Source organism: Equus asinus, chromosome 29 (assembly GCF_041296235.1).
Source record: "Equus asinus isolate D_3611 breed Donkey chromosome 29, EquAss-T2T_v2, whole genome shotgun sequence".
In the NCBI taxonomy this organism is placed as follows: Eukaryota; Metazoa; Chordata; class Mammalia; order Perissodactyla; family Equidae; genus Equus; species Equus asinus.
The window spans coordinates 39013318-39031205 of NC_091818.1; the positions used below are offsets into that span (position 1 = coordinate 39013318).

Genomic DNA, 17888 nt, shown 5'->3' on the forward strand with positions numbered 1-17888 from the left:
TCCCCCTTTCCTTCATTACTGGATATTAAAACCCCTTTCTTTGCTAGGCATTGAAAGCCTGGCATGCACTCTGCTGGCTTCCAAGCTACAGCGTGGCCTCTTTCCAAGAGAACCACCCTACACCAGCCAAACACATGTCAGAGCCTCTAGGCAACTTCTAAAGCTCATCGCTGCCTTGAGTGGTTTTGAAAACTGCGGATCATTTTAGCAGCTCTCAGCTTCTCTAAGGCCACAGCCATGAGTGAAAAGCTTAGCTGGCTCTTCATAGAGTCTTGTACACAATATCATGTCCACTGGTGAAACGGAAAATCACCCCCAAGCACAGGGCTTTCCTGATGTGTCAACGGGCTTGGCAACATCCAACATTCATCACTGATCCACTCAAATTCTGTGAAGAATCATTCACTGTTAGGCTGGATGTTCTTGGCTCCCTTCATCTTTGATGGGCCTGAGATCCTTCAGTGTATTTGTCACAATGTAGGGCACATAGTTGGTATTTAATAATTACTTGAACAATTGATTTATACAGATCATTTAATCTTAAAATGTATACTCAGGAAAGTGTGTGTCAGTACTGGGAGTTCCTGAAGCTGTGTGCATCTGGCATTTTCTGGCTCTGGTCCTAATCCCAGTGGGAATGTGAGCCTGGAAGCCAGGACTTAACTAGCTTGGAAACAGCTACAGAACCTCCCGCGGGTTGCTGGCACACGGCTTGGCTCTGTTTTCTCTCTCACCTGCTTTTGTTGACAAATGTGTCGAGTGATGGCTCTGGTGCTAGGTTGGGCAAGATTTCTGCCTCCCAATTTGAGCTTGTAAAACTTCTCTGTGAGAGGGGGAGCTGAGAGGAGCAACAAAAACCCATGATCAGGGTTAGACATTTTTTATTTTTGTGAGTTGCATGCTTAAAGCGTTGGCACTGGTGAACATACCTGTCCTTGAGAACATTGGGGATAATATGTGTCTATTAAATACATTTTCCTTTGACCAACGTCTACACCTTCTCTTTCTTTTCCCTAGTCTCTATAATTAGATCTACTGCTATCATCTTCATATTTAGGAGCTTGGCCAAGAGACTCTTTTTGGCAACCAAGCAGTACTAACATATCATTTGCCAGATGCTTTTCATGCTACAACTTTCACAAATTCCTTCCCATCATCCGTGCCATTCCATGCCCATCCTGGATTCCCATGGAACTTTTGGAAGGTTGATTTCCTATCCATTTAATTCAGTCAACAGTTTTAGAGGATAAAGAACAAGCGTGATGTTTCTTATCTGTAATTGCCAAATTAAAGGGTGGGGAAATGTGAACTAATGAATTGGCGAATGGACATCTGAATGTCACTTGTGCTTCATCCACTGGCTTACTTCACGCTCCAGGACATCAGTTTCTTCCTCACTGGCCAAAACTCGGCTTCCAGGAACTATTTGGGCATTTTGTGTGCAAACTTATAGGCAAATAGTCTGTAAGCTCCATGGATTTGCGGATCATGTTGTTTTCGATCATTAAAGTACACATTCCTAGGTCCCAGCACAGTTCTTGACACGTGATAGGCAATGATTTTTGCTGAAAAGCGTACGGAGCACATGAACATTAAATGTAGCATGCATTTTTAAGGCACAGTAGCTACCGTTGAGTTACCAGTACATACCAAACATTCTAAGTGTTTTACACACATTTTTTCATGTACTCTTTCAGCAATCCAATGAAATAGACATGGTTACGCCCATTTAAAAATCAGAGTGTGATGGGCAGGAAGATGGTATAACTACACCGAATACACAAGTTATAAAAAAGAGAAGTTGGGAGGCAAGCCCCGTCTACCCTACTCTAGAGCTGTTTACCCTAACATCCTTCACTGTACTGTTAGAGGTAGACCATAAGGTAGCTGCAGACCACCTCTTAAGCTTTCGGGCTCTACCTGTTCTTATGCCAAGTGACGTGATGTGGAACGCTGCCCATCTCAAGTGAGGGCACACAGATGTCATCTGCCCTGAGAGGCTTCAGCCAACAGCATGGTGTGTGTGACACACTAATGGAGTTGTTCTACTCTGATGCATAGAATTAATTACTAGAACTTTATTTAACTTTAAGCACGTCTTGGGCATGTACAGAGATGCAGACTTCTTTCTCTTTCACCATTTGGAGTAGACAGGCTGAGTGCAAGCATGGAGACAGCACAGGGGTGGAGCGAGGAAAAGGCGGGTGACTGTGAGGTCCAATGATGGCTGTTGGTACACTCATTCTAGCCATCCTCTTCAAGATGGGTGGATCTGCCACATTTTGAAAAGGAGGATGCTGGGAAGACAGGATATGGAGCAAGTAGCTTTAAGTGATGGGGATCAATGGCAGACAGTCCGAGGTTCACTGAGCAGCCTGGAAGAATGCTCCACAGGGCCAGCAGAACCCAGAAGGGCCTCAGGGGAACTGTGCCCTGTTAGGAAGCGAGAGCTCCCTGAAGAAATGAAGGCGCTCAGAAGAAGAGGGATGCAGCCACACCAAATGAGATCCTGGCTAAGAAATTTGGAGGGCCTCCGGAGGTAGGCCATCATACAAAAAAAATGGACAATATGAGGTTTGGATCCTCGTGCATTGCCTTTTCAGCCCACAGGCCTTGTAAGCAGCTGAAAGCATGGCTCCAGACAATAACAGAAATGTCTAGCTTCTCCATTTCTGGTTTTCTAGAAAAGGGTCCAGCAAATTTTCTTAGTAAAAGGACAGATAGTAAATATCTTAAGTTTCGCAGACTAGATGGTCTCTGTCGTAGCTACCCCAGTCTGCTGTTGTAGCACAAAGGCAGCCATGGGGAATAGGCAAAGAAATGGGCGTGTTGTCTTCCAGCAAAACTGTATCGATTAAAAACAGGCAGCCGTCTGGATTTGGCCCCCAGGCCGTAGTTTGCTGACCCTGGTCTAGAGCGATGACTCATTGGCGTATGGCTCGAGATCATTCAGTTGATGGTATTTATTCTCGTCTACTGAGCCGCTCTTGTCCAATCTCTGCCACCAGCAGATGCGCATTTCAGAAGTACGTTACAAAACAGAGATCTGGGCCTTGGGGCAGTGAACAGAAGGCAGTGGAGAAAACTGGGTTTTTTTGACTCTGGTTCAGAATATGAGGAAATAAATGATGGACAGAGGGCAAAATATTTTTTCCCCCAGGCCACCAATGAAAATTTGGAGTTTTTTGTTTCAAAAAAAAAAAATTTGCTCTTCAACAATGATAATATACATAATTTTAAATAAATTGGAAGCACTCATTTAAAAACAAATTTGTTGAGGCAGTTAAGATTTACCCAGATGAAGTCATGTTTAAAAAGTCTTGGGAATCTGAGTGAAGGCGCTATGTGGCTATCATACAAAGAGTAAATTAACAATATAGAGCTTCGCACACTCCTGCATCATTTGTTCAGGTTACCGGCCTTGTTGTCAGCATCTGAAAGCATGGTCCTAGAATAACCCAAAAGCCTAGCTTCCCTTCATGGCATCCTAATTTTGCACTCAAGTCTCTCCAGTCCAGATTGACAGACTTTCTCTGGAAATGGCTACGTAAGGAAACTTTTGCTGCAAGTAACAATGAGATAAACTCTGTAAATCAAAGAGGATTAAATGAGATAACAAATGAGGACGTGCTTATCAGCCTGTCAGGAAGCTTTGTTACTCCCAGGATTGCATAACCCTGGCTGGCTGATTGAAACTACAACTGGGTAAAATTCCTAAGAGCTGCTGGCTGATATCACAGCCACTCCCTCCTCTTGTTCTGGACCCCTGACTCTCCCCAAAGATGCCATCTGGGCTTTGACTCCAGACTTCAGATTCTCAAAGAACAAAATAAATATTGGTTATATGCTGTGGGAGAGGTACTAGGCCTTAAGGCTATGAGGATAAATAAGACAGAGTCTTCTCTCTCAAGAAGTCCACGGGAAAAGAGAAGTCATGTGAAAATTGTATGCAACATTCTCCTTAAATCACAAATATATGTAAGGGCCAGTCATGGCGCAATGGGGATGCTGATCACTTCTTTCTAAGGGTGGAGTAGAGGATGATGTGAATGGTTCTCAGAGGAGGGATAGTTGAGTGAGTCTTAAAGGTCTTTTAGTAGTTAGTTGAGTGGGTGAGATGAGAAGGGAGAGAGGATCCAAGAAGAGAGACAGATGGATAGTGTGTGAAAAACATGGAGGCAAGAGAAAACGTATATACAAGAGAAGCATCATATTTAAGTCACTTTAATTCAGGACCTTAGAATTTTGCTGCAGAAAAGAAACGTGGAACAATCTCATGTTAATTAAATCCGTCATGTCACGTAGATGGTGGGAAGAGTTTTAGGGAAGGAAAAGAGCGTGGGGTAGTCAAGAAAAGATTAGTGATGCCGGTGACTTAGTCCTTGAAGATGGGATGCAAGTTTCTTGGCAGGAAAGGAGGGAGTGCATTCTCGGTTGGGGAAAAACATGGAGAAAGGCATGAAACAAGAGCTAATATGTTGTATCTGGAAGATTCTGGCAATATTTTGGATTAGCTCCCTTGAAAACCATCCTGATAAGAACATTTAGAGAGGCAGGTAAATTGTAACCAGTCTTTCAAGTGCATAGCTGAGCTCGTAAACAAGCAAAGAACACCCAAGATTCTAAGATTGACAGGAGAACTGAGGAGCAAAGTGGTGAGCACTGGAGTTAAATGATGCTTTCTCCAGGTGAGTTGCCAGTATCTGTGTCCTAGGGCCTGAGGTTTAATGCCCACGTGGAAGGGGGATGAGAGCCTGCGCCCTCAGAGGTGGGGAGGTGAGCCTGAGACCATTGCATAACCTGGTTCTTTTGAAGGACCTCACCATTAGTGAAATAATGGGCAGAAAAAAAACTCCTGCCTTCTCTACTCTGGACCCTCTAGCTTCCCAGGATCAATCTCCTAGTGCAAATGAGATGACAAGAAAAAGTAACCGAGAACCCTCCCCAACCCCCAACAGTTGAGTTCACCTGGTTTTATAAGCTCTTTCCTCCTACAAAAAAAATCTCACCTGCTGGTCCATGGCGTCTTCAAGAGTATGGGAAGATGGAAGGAGACAGGGATATCATGCCTTCCTCGCTGAGGGAGGGTGACTCCACTACCTCTAATGAATTTCTTGTATATACAATCTACATGTGCTGACATGCTGTGTTTACTTTGTACATAAATGGTCCACTATCTCATATTTAGCATGACTTTTTCACAGCCTCTGCATATCTTTCTCTTATGTTCTTGATGTTTGCCAAGGCACATCCCTGGGAAAGTAGCATGAGTGGCACAGCGTGGACCTAACCCAAGGAAACAGAAATCATGAGAACTCATATGCAAGGGAAAGTTGAATGGGTTAAGGGCAGTCAGAGAGTCAGACACCAAAAAATCTGTAGAATGAAACAGTCAAGGCTCCAGAATCCAAACATGGAATTGGGCAATATAAACTTCAGAATTTAGACGAGGCACTGGGGACCGAGAACTCACTCATGTTAGCCAATAGTTGTGTCAGAGCAATGCATGGAGGACATAAATTACAAAGGAGGGCCGTGAACTTAAGTGAACTTCTCTTGGTCAGCATCCTCTTATTTACTTCCGGTTAGAGCAGGAAGCCATACCTGTGGATGACCCCCCAGGGCCTACAGATAGATGCAGTAAGGCTATGTGCTTGGCCAGAGAGGCATGGGATCGACAATGAGGGTAGTGAAAAAATAATCTGTTTGGAGTCTTGGGCTATTTACACATTAAGCACGAAAAATGGATATGCCTAAGACATCATAATGATCCAAAGAAATTTTATTGGCAAAGAGCTCTGTAGAAAAAATGTACGATGACATTATTGGGTGTTTGATAATTCGTCAAAGCAAAGTCAAAACGTTAGATAATGAATCTTAACATTAGCCAGAGCTTTAACACGAGAGAGGGTTTGCTTCTCAAGTTAGCATAATGTTATCCAAACACAAAGATTAGTGAAATTTAGTTATGTTTACATTGCAAAAGATGTTCTAATATCTAAACCTATTCAGACCTTTTTTTTTAGTTAAGGCTGAATTGAACCAGAATTTAGTCTTTACCAATCATTCTCTTTTAAAACCAGTCCTGAAGTAATATTGGTATTTAGATCTGAACCTTTATAAAAAGGTGCTTTTCTCTTGCTCTGGAGAAATAATCATTTTAGGGGTCAACCCGTGGCCAAGTGATTGAGTTCGCGCCCTCCGCTTCAGCCACCCAGGGTTTCGAGGGTTCGGATCCTTGGTATGGGCATGGCACCACTCGTCGGGCCACGCTGAGGCGACATCCCACATAACACAACCAGAGGACCTACCACTATGTACTGGGGGGCTTTAGGGAGAAGAAAAAGAAGAAAAAAAAGAGAATAATTTTATATTTTTTACACAGATTGGGTAAACATGTATGTAAATAGGTAATCAGAACCAGGGTTGCAATATAATCTAGCATAATACTGCATTGAAAGAACATTTGAAATTAGAATTCAAACAGTAAATGAAATTATAATAGCTTAAAATAATGTGTTTAGTTATGGGAACCCTGTGATTTTTGCTTAATTTAGGAAACATGCTCTTCATAATAGTGTGAACATTAAAATGCAGAGACCACAGAAATAGTGTTTTCTGCATTTACTTCCAGGTGAAAGGTCAAGTCAGTATTTAACATTTACTAAACTGTTTTAAAATATTGGAAGATCTGAAGACTTATGTCCCAAATTTTCCATTTGTATGAAGAAAGCTTATTAGTTTCTGCTCTTTCTCCAAAAGGAACATTTTGGCCAGTAGGAAAATAGTTTCAGTGTCTTTCAACAGGATTCCTCAAATTTGACTGAGACGTCTTTTCTGGGTACTTTATGTTTCTTAATTGTAGTTTGAAGCATTTATTTTTAATGTGAATTATATAACGTGGTTCATTTCCGGAGATATTTGTGGCACAGTGGTGACGAGAGGGAACCAGGCGTTGTGTTCGTCATTGATTTCCCTTATGAGTTTACGTAACCTCTTGAAGTATACTTATACTGTAGGTAGGGGAGTAACATTATTTTTTTGTGCTTTGGTTTCTTCTCTGAAACCAATCCATTGCTCGATTTTTTAAAGTATAACAATGATATAGTCGCAAATATATTATGGAGAAATGGTCTTTCTCACTCAATTTATCACCTCGCTCCTAAAGTTGGGCTTTTAAAAAATCTGATTACTTGGTGTGTCACGCATGATAAGAATTCAGGAAGCTTTCCGTCAAATCATCGAAAGGCTTGTAGCATGCACCTGTAAGATTCTGCTACATTTTACAGAACAAGTTTTTGTTGGTCTTGAAATACCCGCCCTGAAGCGTAATTGATACCCATGGACTGACAACATCTGCTGGCAAGTCGTGGCTATTCTGGTCTTAGCCACGACCATGACTCCTGCCACGGGACAGCGCCCCATGGATGCTGGTTTTGGAGTGTTCGGACTGACGCTGGGATGTGGACGTGTCCACTCTCCTCATTGCTGGCGTAGCCAGGTGTTTACAGTTGTGGGGAGGGTCTGATGTTGCAAACTTTGATGGAGTCACAGGCTGTTTTTAGTTTTTGTCTGTCCTCTCAAATAGAATGTCTGTAGTGCCATATGACCACACAGGAGCTGGACGTCCTGGGCACTGAGGACCTCCCCCGGCTGGCATCAGGAAGGACTAGAGGCCGACAGGAGGACAATATAGATACAAGGCCGACAGAAGGACAATATAGATATGCTTTCTCCTTCTCCCCGCTGGTGTTGGTTGTCTCTACCCACCCAGGAAGGGAGGATGCTGACCCACAGCCCAAGCTTGTGTTGGGTGTATTCCATTTCCCAGTATCATCTCTCAGGAACTCAGGGCTGTCTTCATGGTGTGTATCTGTGGATCAAGACTCTCTTTCATGGCTCAGATCAGACTTTCATTGTTGGATTGTTTTAGGCTGTTCATTATAGACCATCTTTCTCTTGGGTTCATTTAAAAGGACTGCGTGGACCAATGAAAGAGAACATGTCAGCTCTTGGTAAACATTTTAGAATGAGGCAAGACATAGGACTTCCTGGGAGAGCAGCACACAATTCTGGGGGAAACATGGGATGGCCAACATCTAATACCCTTAAACTCGGGTTTCTTCTATGATGTCAGGGGCTCCCCTTGTATTGTGTCCAACAAGCCAGGATTTGTGGTACAAAAGCCTTTTGTGTCAGTAAGTTCGTGGTGAGTGTGGTTTGGCGCCGATGCAGAAATATCTCAGAAAAGCTGCCTCAGCAGGTACCCTGCTGGAAGTGGTAGCAAGAAGTGGGCAGGCAATTGGGTTTTTCATGGGCTCCATTGACATTTTGCTCTGGGGGTCTTATCAGATAATGCTTCTCTACTTGGGAAATGTCCAATAGTCACTCACGATGTGGTAGTTCGCTCAGTGGAATCCTTACCCCCTTGAGGGCTGCCCTAAGAGCCTGCAACTGCTTGGGCTCAGTTTCGTAGAGAGGGAGTGGGGGGCGGGGCTGGGGGGAGAGGGAGCTTCCATCCCTTGACCCTAGTGCAGCTTAATGCACGGCCCAAAGTGCACAGGACAGAGCTGCTACCCGGACCCCCCTCCCCTGGTGGTAGCACACACAAGGGCAGCGTGAGTGCCTCTTTGGGGGCCCAGCTCTGCTCCTTCCTCTAGAGAGCTTCAGAGGACACTATGCAATCTTCTTTCCTGAAGATGCACTAGAACAAGGAGGACCATTGCCAACCATATTGGACGAATGGAGAATCTGAAACAGAGAGTTTATTTTTATTTATTTGTATCCCGCCTTGTTTCTGAAGGAATTTCAATGGACAGAGATTAAAAGACTGATTTAATAATAAACCTAAGGCAGAGCTGGAATTAACTTCTAAGGCACTGTTTTCAAAGGAAATACCTTTTTCCTCCTTTTAACCCGAGGAAAGTACATAGAAGAAGAATTCATCGCTGTAAAATAGTTTCAAGCAGAGAGTAATCGTTATTCTCTGTGATTCCACATGGCGAGGATTCAAAGGAATCTCGTCTGTCGCTAGCTTCCAGGCAAGGAACTTCTTCACTACCCAAGTAGTAAGAAATACATCCTTTTCATCCTATCTTCCTTCCGTCCAAACAATCTGGAGTGTTGTCAGGGCCCCTTCTGCTTCCATCTACGTGCCGGTGTTCGCGGATTGCCCTCTGGATCAGCGGGGGCGGGGAGGGGGGGATACCTCTGGCTTGGTGTTTTCAGATCCCGGCACAGACGCACAGAGGAGACCCACTGGGCCTCTTGCTAGCTGATCTCTTGAGGAATTCTGACTCCTCTTCAGCCAGGCCTTCACGTGCTCCTTATTTCTCTTTCTCCAGGCACAGATATGGTTCTCCTGCCTCTTCCCAGCCACCCTCTCTCCCCAAGATTTATTAAGTCCTTCCCGCCAGGCTTACCACCTAGTCGTTGGATGAAGTGACCCAAACCCCTCTCTGCAAGTAAGCCCAGTCCTTGTCCCCGAATATAAAGGCAAATGAGGATGATGACTCGCTGGGAGCTATTCTTCTGGCCCTGAAGAGCGAATGTAACTTTACAATGTCAGACATTTGGCCTTCCTCATTAATCAGACCCGTAGCCTCAATTATATTAATCCCCGTAGGAACTCTATGCAATACGCACAGTCGTAAATTGTATATGGCTATTTTAAAAGATTTCCAGAGAAGACATTTCCACAGACTCCTGTGGCCACCTATGAGCAAGTTAATTTCAGGGCGTCATCACTCCAAGTGGTGTGTTGGGGGTTCCTCGTCTCCAGCAGGCTGGCTTCTTCCCAAAGTGGAAGGCCACCAGGTGGAGCTGTGGGGGTGGGGGGCGGGGGGAAGAAGTCCAAGGCGCATGGCATGCTGGGGTGTCCGCTGTCTGCTCCTTCAGGTCAAGTTGGTTGGAGAGGGCATTGAGGGGTAGGTGGTGGCCAGCCTAATCCGTCGCCTGCACTGATACAGCCTCCAGGTCTTCTTAGTGGACATCCCACAGTCTTAGGTTTGGGAGGGACCTGAATGGGATGTGGTCCAGGCCCTCAAGTCTTCAGGGTAGTTCGGGCCTGCAGACTAGCTTGGATTGTACATTCCCTGCCTTTCTGGGCTGCCTCTGATCTTTCTGGAATGTGCATAGCCTGTTCTCTGGACTGTACCCTTGGAAAAAGTCTGACGAGGTTTCTGTGACTCTTCAGCACATAAACACCCTGTGCCGGCATATCAGCTTCAGCCCCCTTGCGTAGACTCTTCTGTCCGGACACTCGCCTGCCTTGCCTTTTTAGCCTTCTACGGAATGTGGACCTCCCAGGTCCACATCAGCCCATCTGAGGAGAGGATCTGAACCCCCAGAGGGTTAATGGGTGGCGGGGACTGCAGGCAACAGTGGCAGCTTCTGCCCCCAGGCCCCTCGGGATGAGGGGTGGGAGGCCATCCAAAAGGTCCTAATGCAACAACTGTGGGCCGGCTGGCCTGCCCGCCCTCGGTGCATGTGAGGATAAGTTGCAGCTGTGGCCTTACACGGTCATAAGAAACCTGTAGTTGCTGAACTAGGGAGAGCAGGGTGGAGAGGCTCAGAAAGCTATTCCTAAAGCAGACTATCCATCACTATGGGAGAAAAATACCAGCGAGGGAGCCAGGCCAGCCCTCTGGAGGTCTTTACACACTATTTAAGGAGCCCCAAGGATGCCAGCAGCTAAACAAACAAGTCCTGACGAGTTTCCCCTCGTGCGAGCCTGCACCCTGTGGGCCTGGCCAGCTCTGAGTTCCGACAGAGAGCAGTGGGAATAGTCCCAGGGGCCTGGCTTAGAGCTGGGCTCCCAACCGTGTCGTGTCCCGGATGGCCACTGCTTGCTGTTGTCCTGTCCTGTCCAGCTGTGGACCTTCAGACTTTGCAGAGGTCTAGCCACTTCAACTGGGAGTGACGCCGGGCCCTTCTGATGCTCATGCTGGGGTCGTGTTGGAAGGAAGAAAGGGTGAGGAGTCAAAGTCGCCAGCTTCCTGGCTAATGCCGTCAGTGTCAACGCGTAGGGCACTCCACCCACATGTGTTTATCGTCATTGTCTGAGTTATTTATTTTTACTTTAAACTATCCGTCAGTCGGCTCTCCGTTTCCTACACATCAACCTTCTCAATATTCTCCGTCTTAGGTTCCCAAGGCTGGGGGCTGGGTTTCTCCTATTTCCTTGTATTCACAGTAGAATTCCACCTCTCTCTCTCATTTACTCATTCAACAGATATTTACTGAGAGCCTAAAATGTACAAAACATCGCGTTGGGAGGATGAGGAAGGACAAGCGGATAGCTGTTTTGAGGAGCTCCCTCCACAGTGTGACAAATAGGCAATTTATTCACCATTTACTTATTCAGGAAGCACGCATCAAGAGTCTGCCATGTGGCCAGGCACAGCTGGGTATTAAATACAGAGTGGTAAAACAGAAAACATGCCTGTGCTCAGAAGCATAGACACAAGGGCACATGTGTACAGCGATGGATGGCAACGAGACTTTGGGTGGTAAACACAATGTTGTCTACACAGAAATCGAAATATAATGATGTAGACCTAAATTTTATATAGTGTTGTAAATCAATGTAACCTCAATAAAAATTAATTAAACACATTTTAAAAAAGAAGCATAGCATTGAGCTGGACGGATTTGTAAATGCACCAATATATGATTGCATTCGCTCTATAAACGTTGCGAAGGGAAAGAACAGGGCTCCATGCTTGCAAGAACAGGGGAGCGGTGTGTAAGCCCAGAACTAAAGGGTGAGAAGGGACCAGCAGTAGTGCAGACTGTAAGGAAGAGCATGCCAGGCAAAGGGAACAGGAAGTGCGGAGGTCCCCAGGTGGGAAAGATTTTGAAGAAGTAATGATAATGTCATGTGGTAAGTGCCGAAGTGGACATGTGCGTCGAGCGATGAGCATCTCAAAGGATGGGGCTGATTCTTGTCTTCGCAGTTGAGTTAGGAATGGCTTCACCAAGGAGGGCATGTGTGAGGTGAGTCTTGAAGGACAAGCTGTAGTTCAGTGGATAGAAAAGAGGGGAAGGAGGGGCCAGCCCCGTGGCCGAGTGGTTAAAGTTCTGTGCACTCCGCTTCAGTGGTCTGGGGTCCGTGGAGGCACAGATGTTAACTCAGGGCCAATCTTCCTCAAACAAAAAAAAAAAAAAAAGAGGAGGAGTGGCAACGGATGTTGGCTCAGGCTCAATCTTCCTCACAAAAAAAAAAAAGAGGGACAGGACGGGGAGCTGTTTGTACAGAGCCATGAAGTCACGAAAGAGCTTGGTGAGGTAGGGAAGTTGAGTGTGTGAGAAAGTAGACTTTAGAGTTTATAGTGGGGCAGGAATAGCAGGAAACAAAACTGGAAAGGTAGTTTGGGGCCGTTTGTTTTATGGAGGAGAGTTTAAGCTGTTTGCTGAGGCTCGTGAGGAGCCCCCGAAGGTCGTGCACAGAAGAGGTTGAAAGTCTGACTCTGGCAGCAGTGTAAGGCAGACTGAAAGCCTGTAGGAAGTACAGGCCCTGTGTCACACCCATTCCATGTGTGGGAATTTATCCTCCGGAGATAGGAGTGAGCACAAAGACGTGTGAGTAATGAGCTTCCAGCAGTGCTGCTCAAAGAGTCAAAAATATTAAATTATGGCATATGCATGCAATAGAAAATAGCGCCACCATTAAATGACATGGGTGTGCAAACTGCATATGATATAGTAAATAAAAACTTTCTAGTGTGATATATTATATGACCGTATTTTGCTTTGACTTACACACACACACACGCAGAGGGAAGTTTCTGAAGGAGGTGTGATACACCAGCATTTTAATGGTGGCTGCCCCTAGGTGAGTGGGATTTTGTGAGTCTCATATATTTTTTTTCTGATCTTTTTTAATGAATTTTTTTTTTTTTGCATTAAGAAAACATACAAAAGAAGAAAAAAGTCTGTTGACATTCTAGGGAAGAGGGGTGCAAGCCCAGATTACGGTCACAAGGATATTTAGGAAGAGAAGAGAAGAGCTGCAAAAGGAGATGGAATTGCCAGGACTGGGGGACTGAAGGACGTAGGGTTAGGGAGAAGGGCAAGAAGAAGATTGGACATGATCTCTGGGTTTCTCACCTGGACCGCTGGGTGGCTGGAGGTGCCGTCCTCCAGGATGGAGAGCCGCAGGGGAGAAACCGCAGGGTGGAAAGGCAAAGCTTCTGATCTTCAACATGTTGAATCTGAGATACCTGTGGGACGGGCAAGGGGAAATGCTTGGCAGCTTGGTTTGGATCTAATGAGAGAGGTGAGCTCTGGAGACTGGTCTGGAAGTGAGCGATACAATGATTGGGAGTGGATAAACTCACCTGGCGGAAGTGTGTCTTGAAAGAGGTGGGCTGAGGATGTAGGCATTCCAGGGTGGCTGAGAAGGAGGAGCCAGCAAAGGCAAGGAGAGGACTGGTCAGAGAGAGGAGGGGATCCAGGGTGGTGCCAGGGAAGCCAGAGGCAAGCAGAGTTTCAAGAAGGAGGGAACGGCCATCATGGTAAATAGCCCACAGATACTTTAAAATGGCTTCCAGAAAGTGCCCAGAAGTTTCCGGTGTGGGTTCTGCTTATTTTCACAAGATCCTCAGACACATTTCCTCGGGATGGGAGTCGGGGTTAGGAGAGGACAGGAAATTCTGCTGCTAGTAAGTCTGTCTTCTGAACAATCAGGTGATGGCATGGAGGGAGGACAGGCCCAGTGCCAGAAGGCGAGAACAGAGACTAGAGCTGGGTTCCTAGGCCCCGCGTGAAAATTAGCATCACCAGTGCCATTCTTTTCTCGTGGAAGACCTGGGGCGAGTTGGGGGCATAGGACAACCTCCTGTAGTATGAAAAGATGTATTTAATGAAATATATTCCTTGTTCTCATCCTTGGGTGGATGCAGAATTTATTCAGTGCTTTCTGCAAGGATCTTATAGGAGAAGAATCCATTAATTGCTGCCAGAAATGAAGTGAAAGAAACAGAGCCCGTCGGCATACAGGGACCTGGAAGGAATCCCCAAATAAGCTGCATGTTATAAGGGTTATAACTCAGAATCTCTGCCGTGCCAGCAGTCTCGGGGCTGAGATTTCACTGCTGCTGGTGTGGGTGTTGGCCCTGGAGTCTGACTTCCTGGGTTTTAATCCAGGCTCCCGTGGGGCATGATGCTCACCCGTCTATGCCTCCGTCTCCTCGCCTGTGAAATGGGAATATTCGTAGTCACTGTGCTTCCAGTGAGCTGTGAGGATTAAATGGGTCAGTCACCTCAGCGTCTGAAAAGCTCTCACACTTGGCATAGTACTTGGGGAGTAGACGGCCCCCAGAAAATACTGGCTCCCGATGTCTTCCTGTGATATCATGAAACTCCACTGCTTTCACCGTCCAAGAATGAAGGGATGGGGGAAGTTGAGGCACGAATGTCATTAATTCGGTCGGGATCCACAGGAGGAATGATAGGTGAACATTTGTCCCCTCAGGCTAGAAATGCTTAGTTTTCTAAACTATGTGGGAAAGAATGTAATGTACGGATTTAAAAGCAGACACGTCCAGAATAGTTTTCCAAAGTGGATGTTGAGGTTCCTGTGAAATTCGGGGGCCCATAATGGGATGTTAGAGTGAGAGCAGTTGGATATGGAATTGAAGAGTAAGACTAAGGAGTGAGGAAGAGGGCAGTTCAGAAGGGAAGAGAGAAAGCAGGAGTGGCTATCTCGCGTAGACAGAGAGGTGGAAATTATAGAGCGAGAGGTGATACCATCTGAATCTGGGTTATAAAGCAATGGCAGAGAGTCGCAGAATCTGGGAAGAGACTGACAGAATTTTCAGAGGAATCGTCTAGTTCTGCAGCACGCCTCATTCTGAAATCACGGCCCCAGACTTAAGCGCGTCTTTCTAACTCCGCTGCCACCCACCCACTAGCAAACGCGTGTGTAACTTCTGTCTGCCTTGCCCTGTTCTTAGTACCTAAACTGATTGAATCCTCGTCACAGCCTCATGAGGTAGGTACTGTTATTGTCCTAATTTTACCGATGGGGTAACTTAGGCACAGTGAGATACGGCCAATAGTAAGTGATGGAACTTACAACCCAGAGCCCCGGGGCCACACAGATAGTAAGTGACAGATCCAGGGCAAACCCAGATGGCCCGCTCTGAAGTCCAGGCTTGTCACCACTGGAAAAGCTCCAGATGCCATCGTGATGGCAATTAGGTAATGAGTGTCCCTTACCTAAGATGCCGAATCTCTTTAAATGTCTAGCAACGATGCTGTTTAGAGAAAACAGCGCTTTCTTACAATATCTGGTCGATTGTTTTAGAAACTCTTGTCCAGGCTCCTAGAGTTTTCCTGTTTTTAATTTCATATGGCTCTTTCCTCTTTGCACAAGTCATGTGTGACTTCACGGCACACTTTTATCCATCAGCGTCTCCAGAACGCACCTGTGTCACCTCTTTGCTTGGCTTGAACTGTCCTGTTTATCATCTTTGCTCCTTCTCAGAATGCCCTCTCTAGTCTCTCAAGTTATCCGGTTTCTTTAAGGCTCATCCTCAGATTCCTCCCTCTCTGTAACGCTGGCCCCCGTCACTCCAGCCCACGGTTTTTTCATTCTCCTTAAATTCCTATGGAATTTATCATTTGTACCTTTAATCTTGTAATTCATGAAATGCCCATACATTCATTCATTCATTCATTCGCTAGACTTCTCTCTAGCGCCTCCTGTGTGTCAGGAGTTCTCCTACATGGCAGGTGACGTGAAGATGAAGGGAACCTGCTTACAAAGAGCTCCCAGTATTGTAAGAGAAGGAGATATAAAGCAAAGAAGCATGACTGGGCCATGTGCGCTTTATAATATGAGAATATCGAGGACAGTCACAGCCTAAAGGAGAGAGGCTCAGCTCTCTTTGGAGGAGTTAGAAAAGGTTTCGAATAGAGAAGATAGCTCATTAACTGGGTTTGAAGAATGACTGGGGCCTTGTCGGGTGAAAAATGGGCATAAGGCAGTAGGGAAGAACATTCTAGGTCAAGAGAAGAGCAATGGTGAAGCTACGGAGGCCTGAAACAGCATATGACATTTCATGTGTCAAACACCCATTCACGTCTTGTATAAAATTGTAACGAGTTTATGCCAGTTTTTTTCCAGCTAGGTGACAAAGTTCTTTGACATTTATCCAGTCCCTTTACATAGTAGGCACTTAGTTTTAACCCTGGGATTGTTGCTGGTGTGCAGTTTCCAAGCCAGGGGACGTGTGGACTGATGTGGTTGGAAGTCTCTGGTTTTCTTTTTCTGTTTGCCTAGACCAAAGATGCCCTCTTCACGATTCTCCATGACCTCCGACCCCAGGACCATTTCAATGTCATTGGATTTTCCAACCGGATCAAAGTGTGGAAGGACCATTTGGTATCAGTTACTCCCGACAGCGTCAGAGACGGCAAAGTCTACATTCACCACATGTCGCCCACGGGAGGTAAATATGAGTCCTTCTTCTCACGTTAGCTTCAACGTGATAATAAGCGAGTAGCTACTTTTCTGCCAAGAGATGGGGATTTGAAAGCTGAAGCCGATCGCAGGAAAGGAGATAAGAGGTGAGAGCTTTCCCAGGCGCTTATGTTTCTCTGCACACCAAATCTGTAAATTCTCCTCTTCCAGGCCCCAAACGAAGATGGTCAAGTAAGTTATGGGGGAATACCTGATAGGTTTTGGAGGCTTTCCTGGCCTAGCTCACGGGTCCTGAACAATGAAGCTGTTTTTGTAAATTGTTTTTGGATGTGGAGTTAAAGCCAGCTAGATGATCCGTGTGCTTGAATATTAGCACCTTAGGAAGCAGCGGGTGGGAATGCCCTGCTGATCCACCAGTCCTCTTGGCTGGGCTGTCGCAGAGTAAGTGGAGCATGAATCCCAGATGGCCTGGGAGGTGCTGTGTTTGAAAAGCATGATGGGCTCTGAGTCTTTGCACCCTTGGCTTGGGTATGGTGTCCAGGTGAGTATGCAGAGGAGGGAAAAGGTCATAAAGAATTCTAAGAGAGCCAGCCCTGATGGCCTAGCAGTTAAAGTTTGGTGCACTCCGCTTTGGCAGCCCGGGCCAGGTTCCCGGGCACAGAACCATACCTCTCGTGTGTCAGTAGCCATGCTGTGGCAGCGGCTAACATGGAAGAGCTAGAAGGACTTACGACTAGGATATACAACTACGTACTGGGGCTTTGAGGGGGAAAAAAGAATTCTCAGATTAGAGAATCAGAACAGGTGACCCAAGTGTGCTCAATATAAATTCCTCCAACTCAGGACCTTGCTGTAATTTCCATCTCTAGTTCAGTGGACACATGGCAGGTGCTTGGTTTTGGAGTGTTTATTGGAGCTGACCCTGACCTCCTCCCCCTTCTCTTAAAGGCCCTTTCCAGAGACGCCATCTCCTGGAGCTGTTGTCTCAGTTAATTCTGCTTTGGTTATCTGGAAACATACAAAGGCCCAGTTCAGTCTTCTTCCATCTGAGATTTTTCATCTTTCGTATATTCATTATTTCCTAGCCAAGACAAAGGTCTGATTTCCCAAATCTTGCTTGGATAGAATTTTGACTTATAATGGGATTTCCTACCAGTCTCCACAACAACATGATGTAGGAACTGCTTTACTGGCGGATGGGAGAAATAAAAGATAACATTTAATATTATAGCGATGATCTATGGCAGGAAGTTGACAAGACTGTAAAGTCCTTGAGGAAAGAAGCTCTTCTTCACCTTTGTAGCCCCTAGTTCCTGGCATAGCTCCTGACATACAGTGCATGCTCGATGAATATTTGTGAAGTTGAATTTATTTTAATAGTCCTGCTTACTATTAGAATGATGTTTGTGGGGAGGGTATAAAGCTTTAGAAAATAGTTAATGTGTATTATGTTCTTTTG

General features: G+C 45.7%; 1 protein-coding gene across 1 annotated transcript in view; it reads left to right on the forward strand.

Annotated features, from left to right (window-relative positions):
* Positions 1 to 17888, forward strand: part of ITIH5 (inter-alpha-trypsin inhibitor heavy chain 5) — an 82292-nt gene that overhangs the window by 49721 nt on the left and 14683 nt on the right. The window contains exon 8 of the mRNA XM_014841317.3: positions 16289 to 16457. Coding sequence (XP_014696803.2) covers positions 16289 to 16457 — 169 coding nt within the window. The remainder of the gene's footprint in view (positions 1 to 16288; positions 16458 to 17888) is intronic.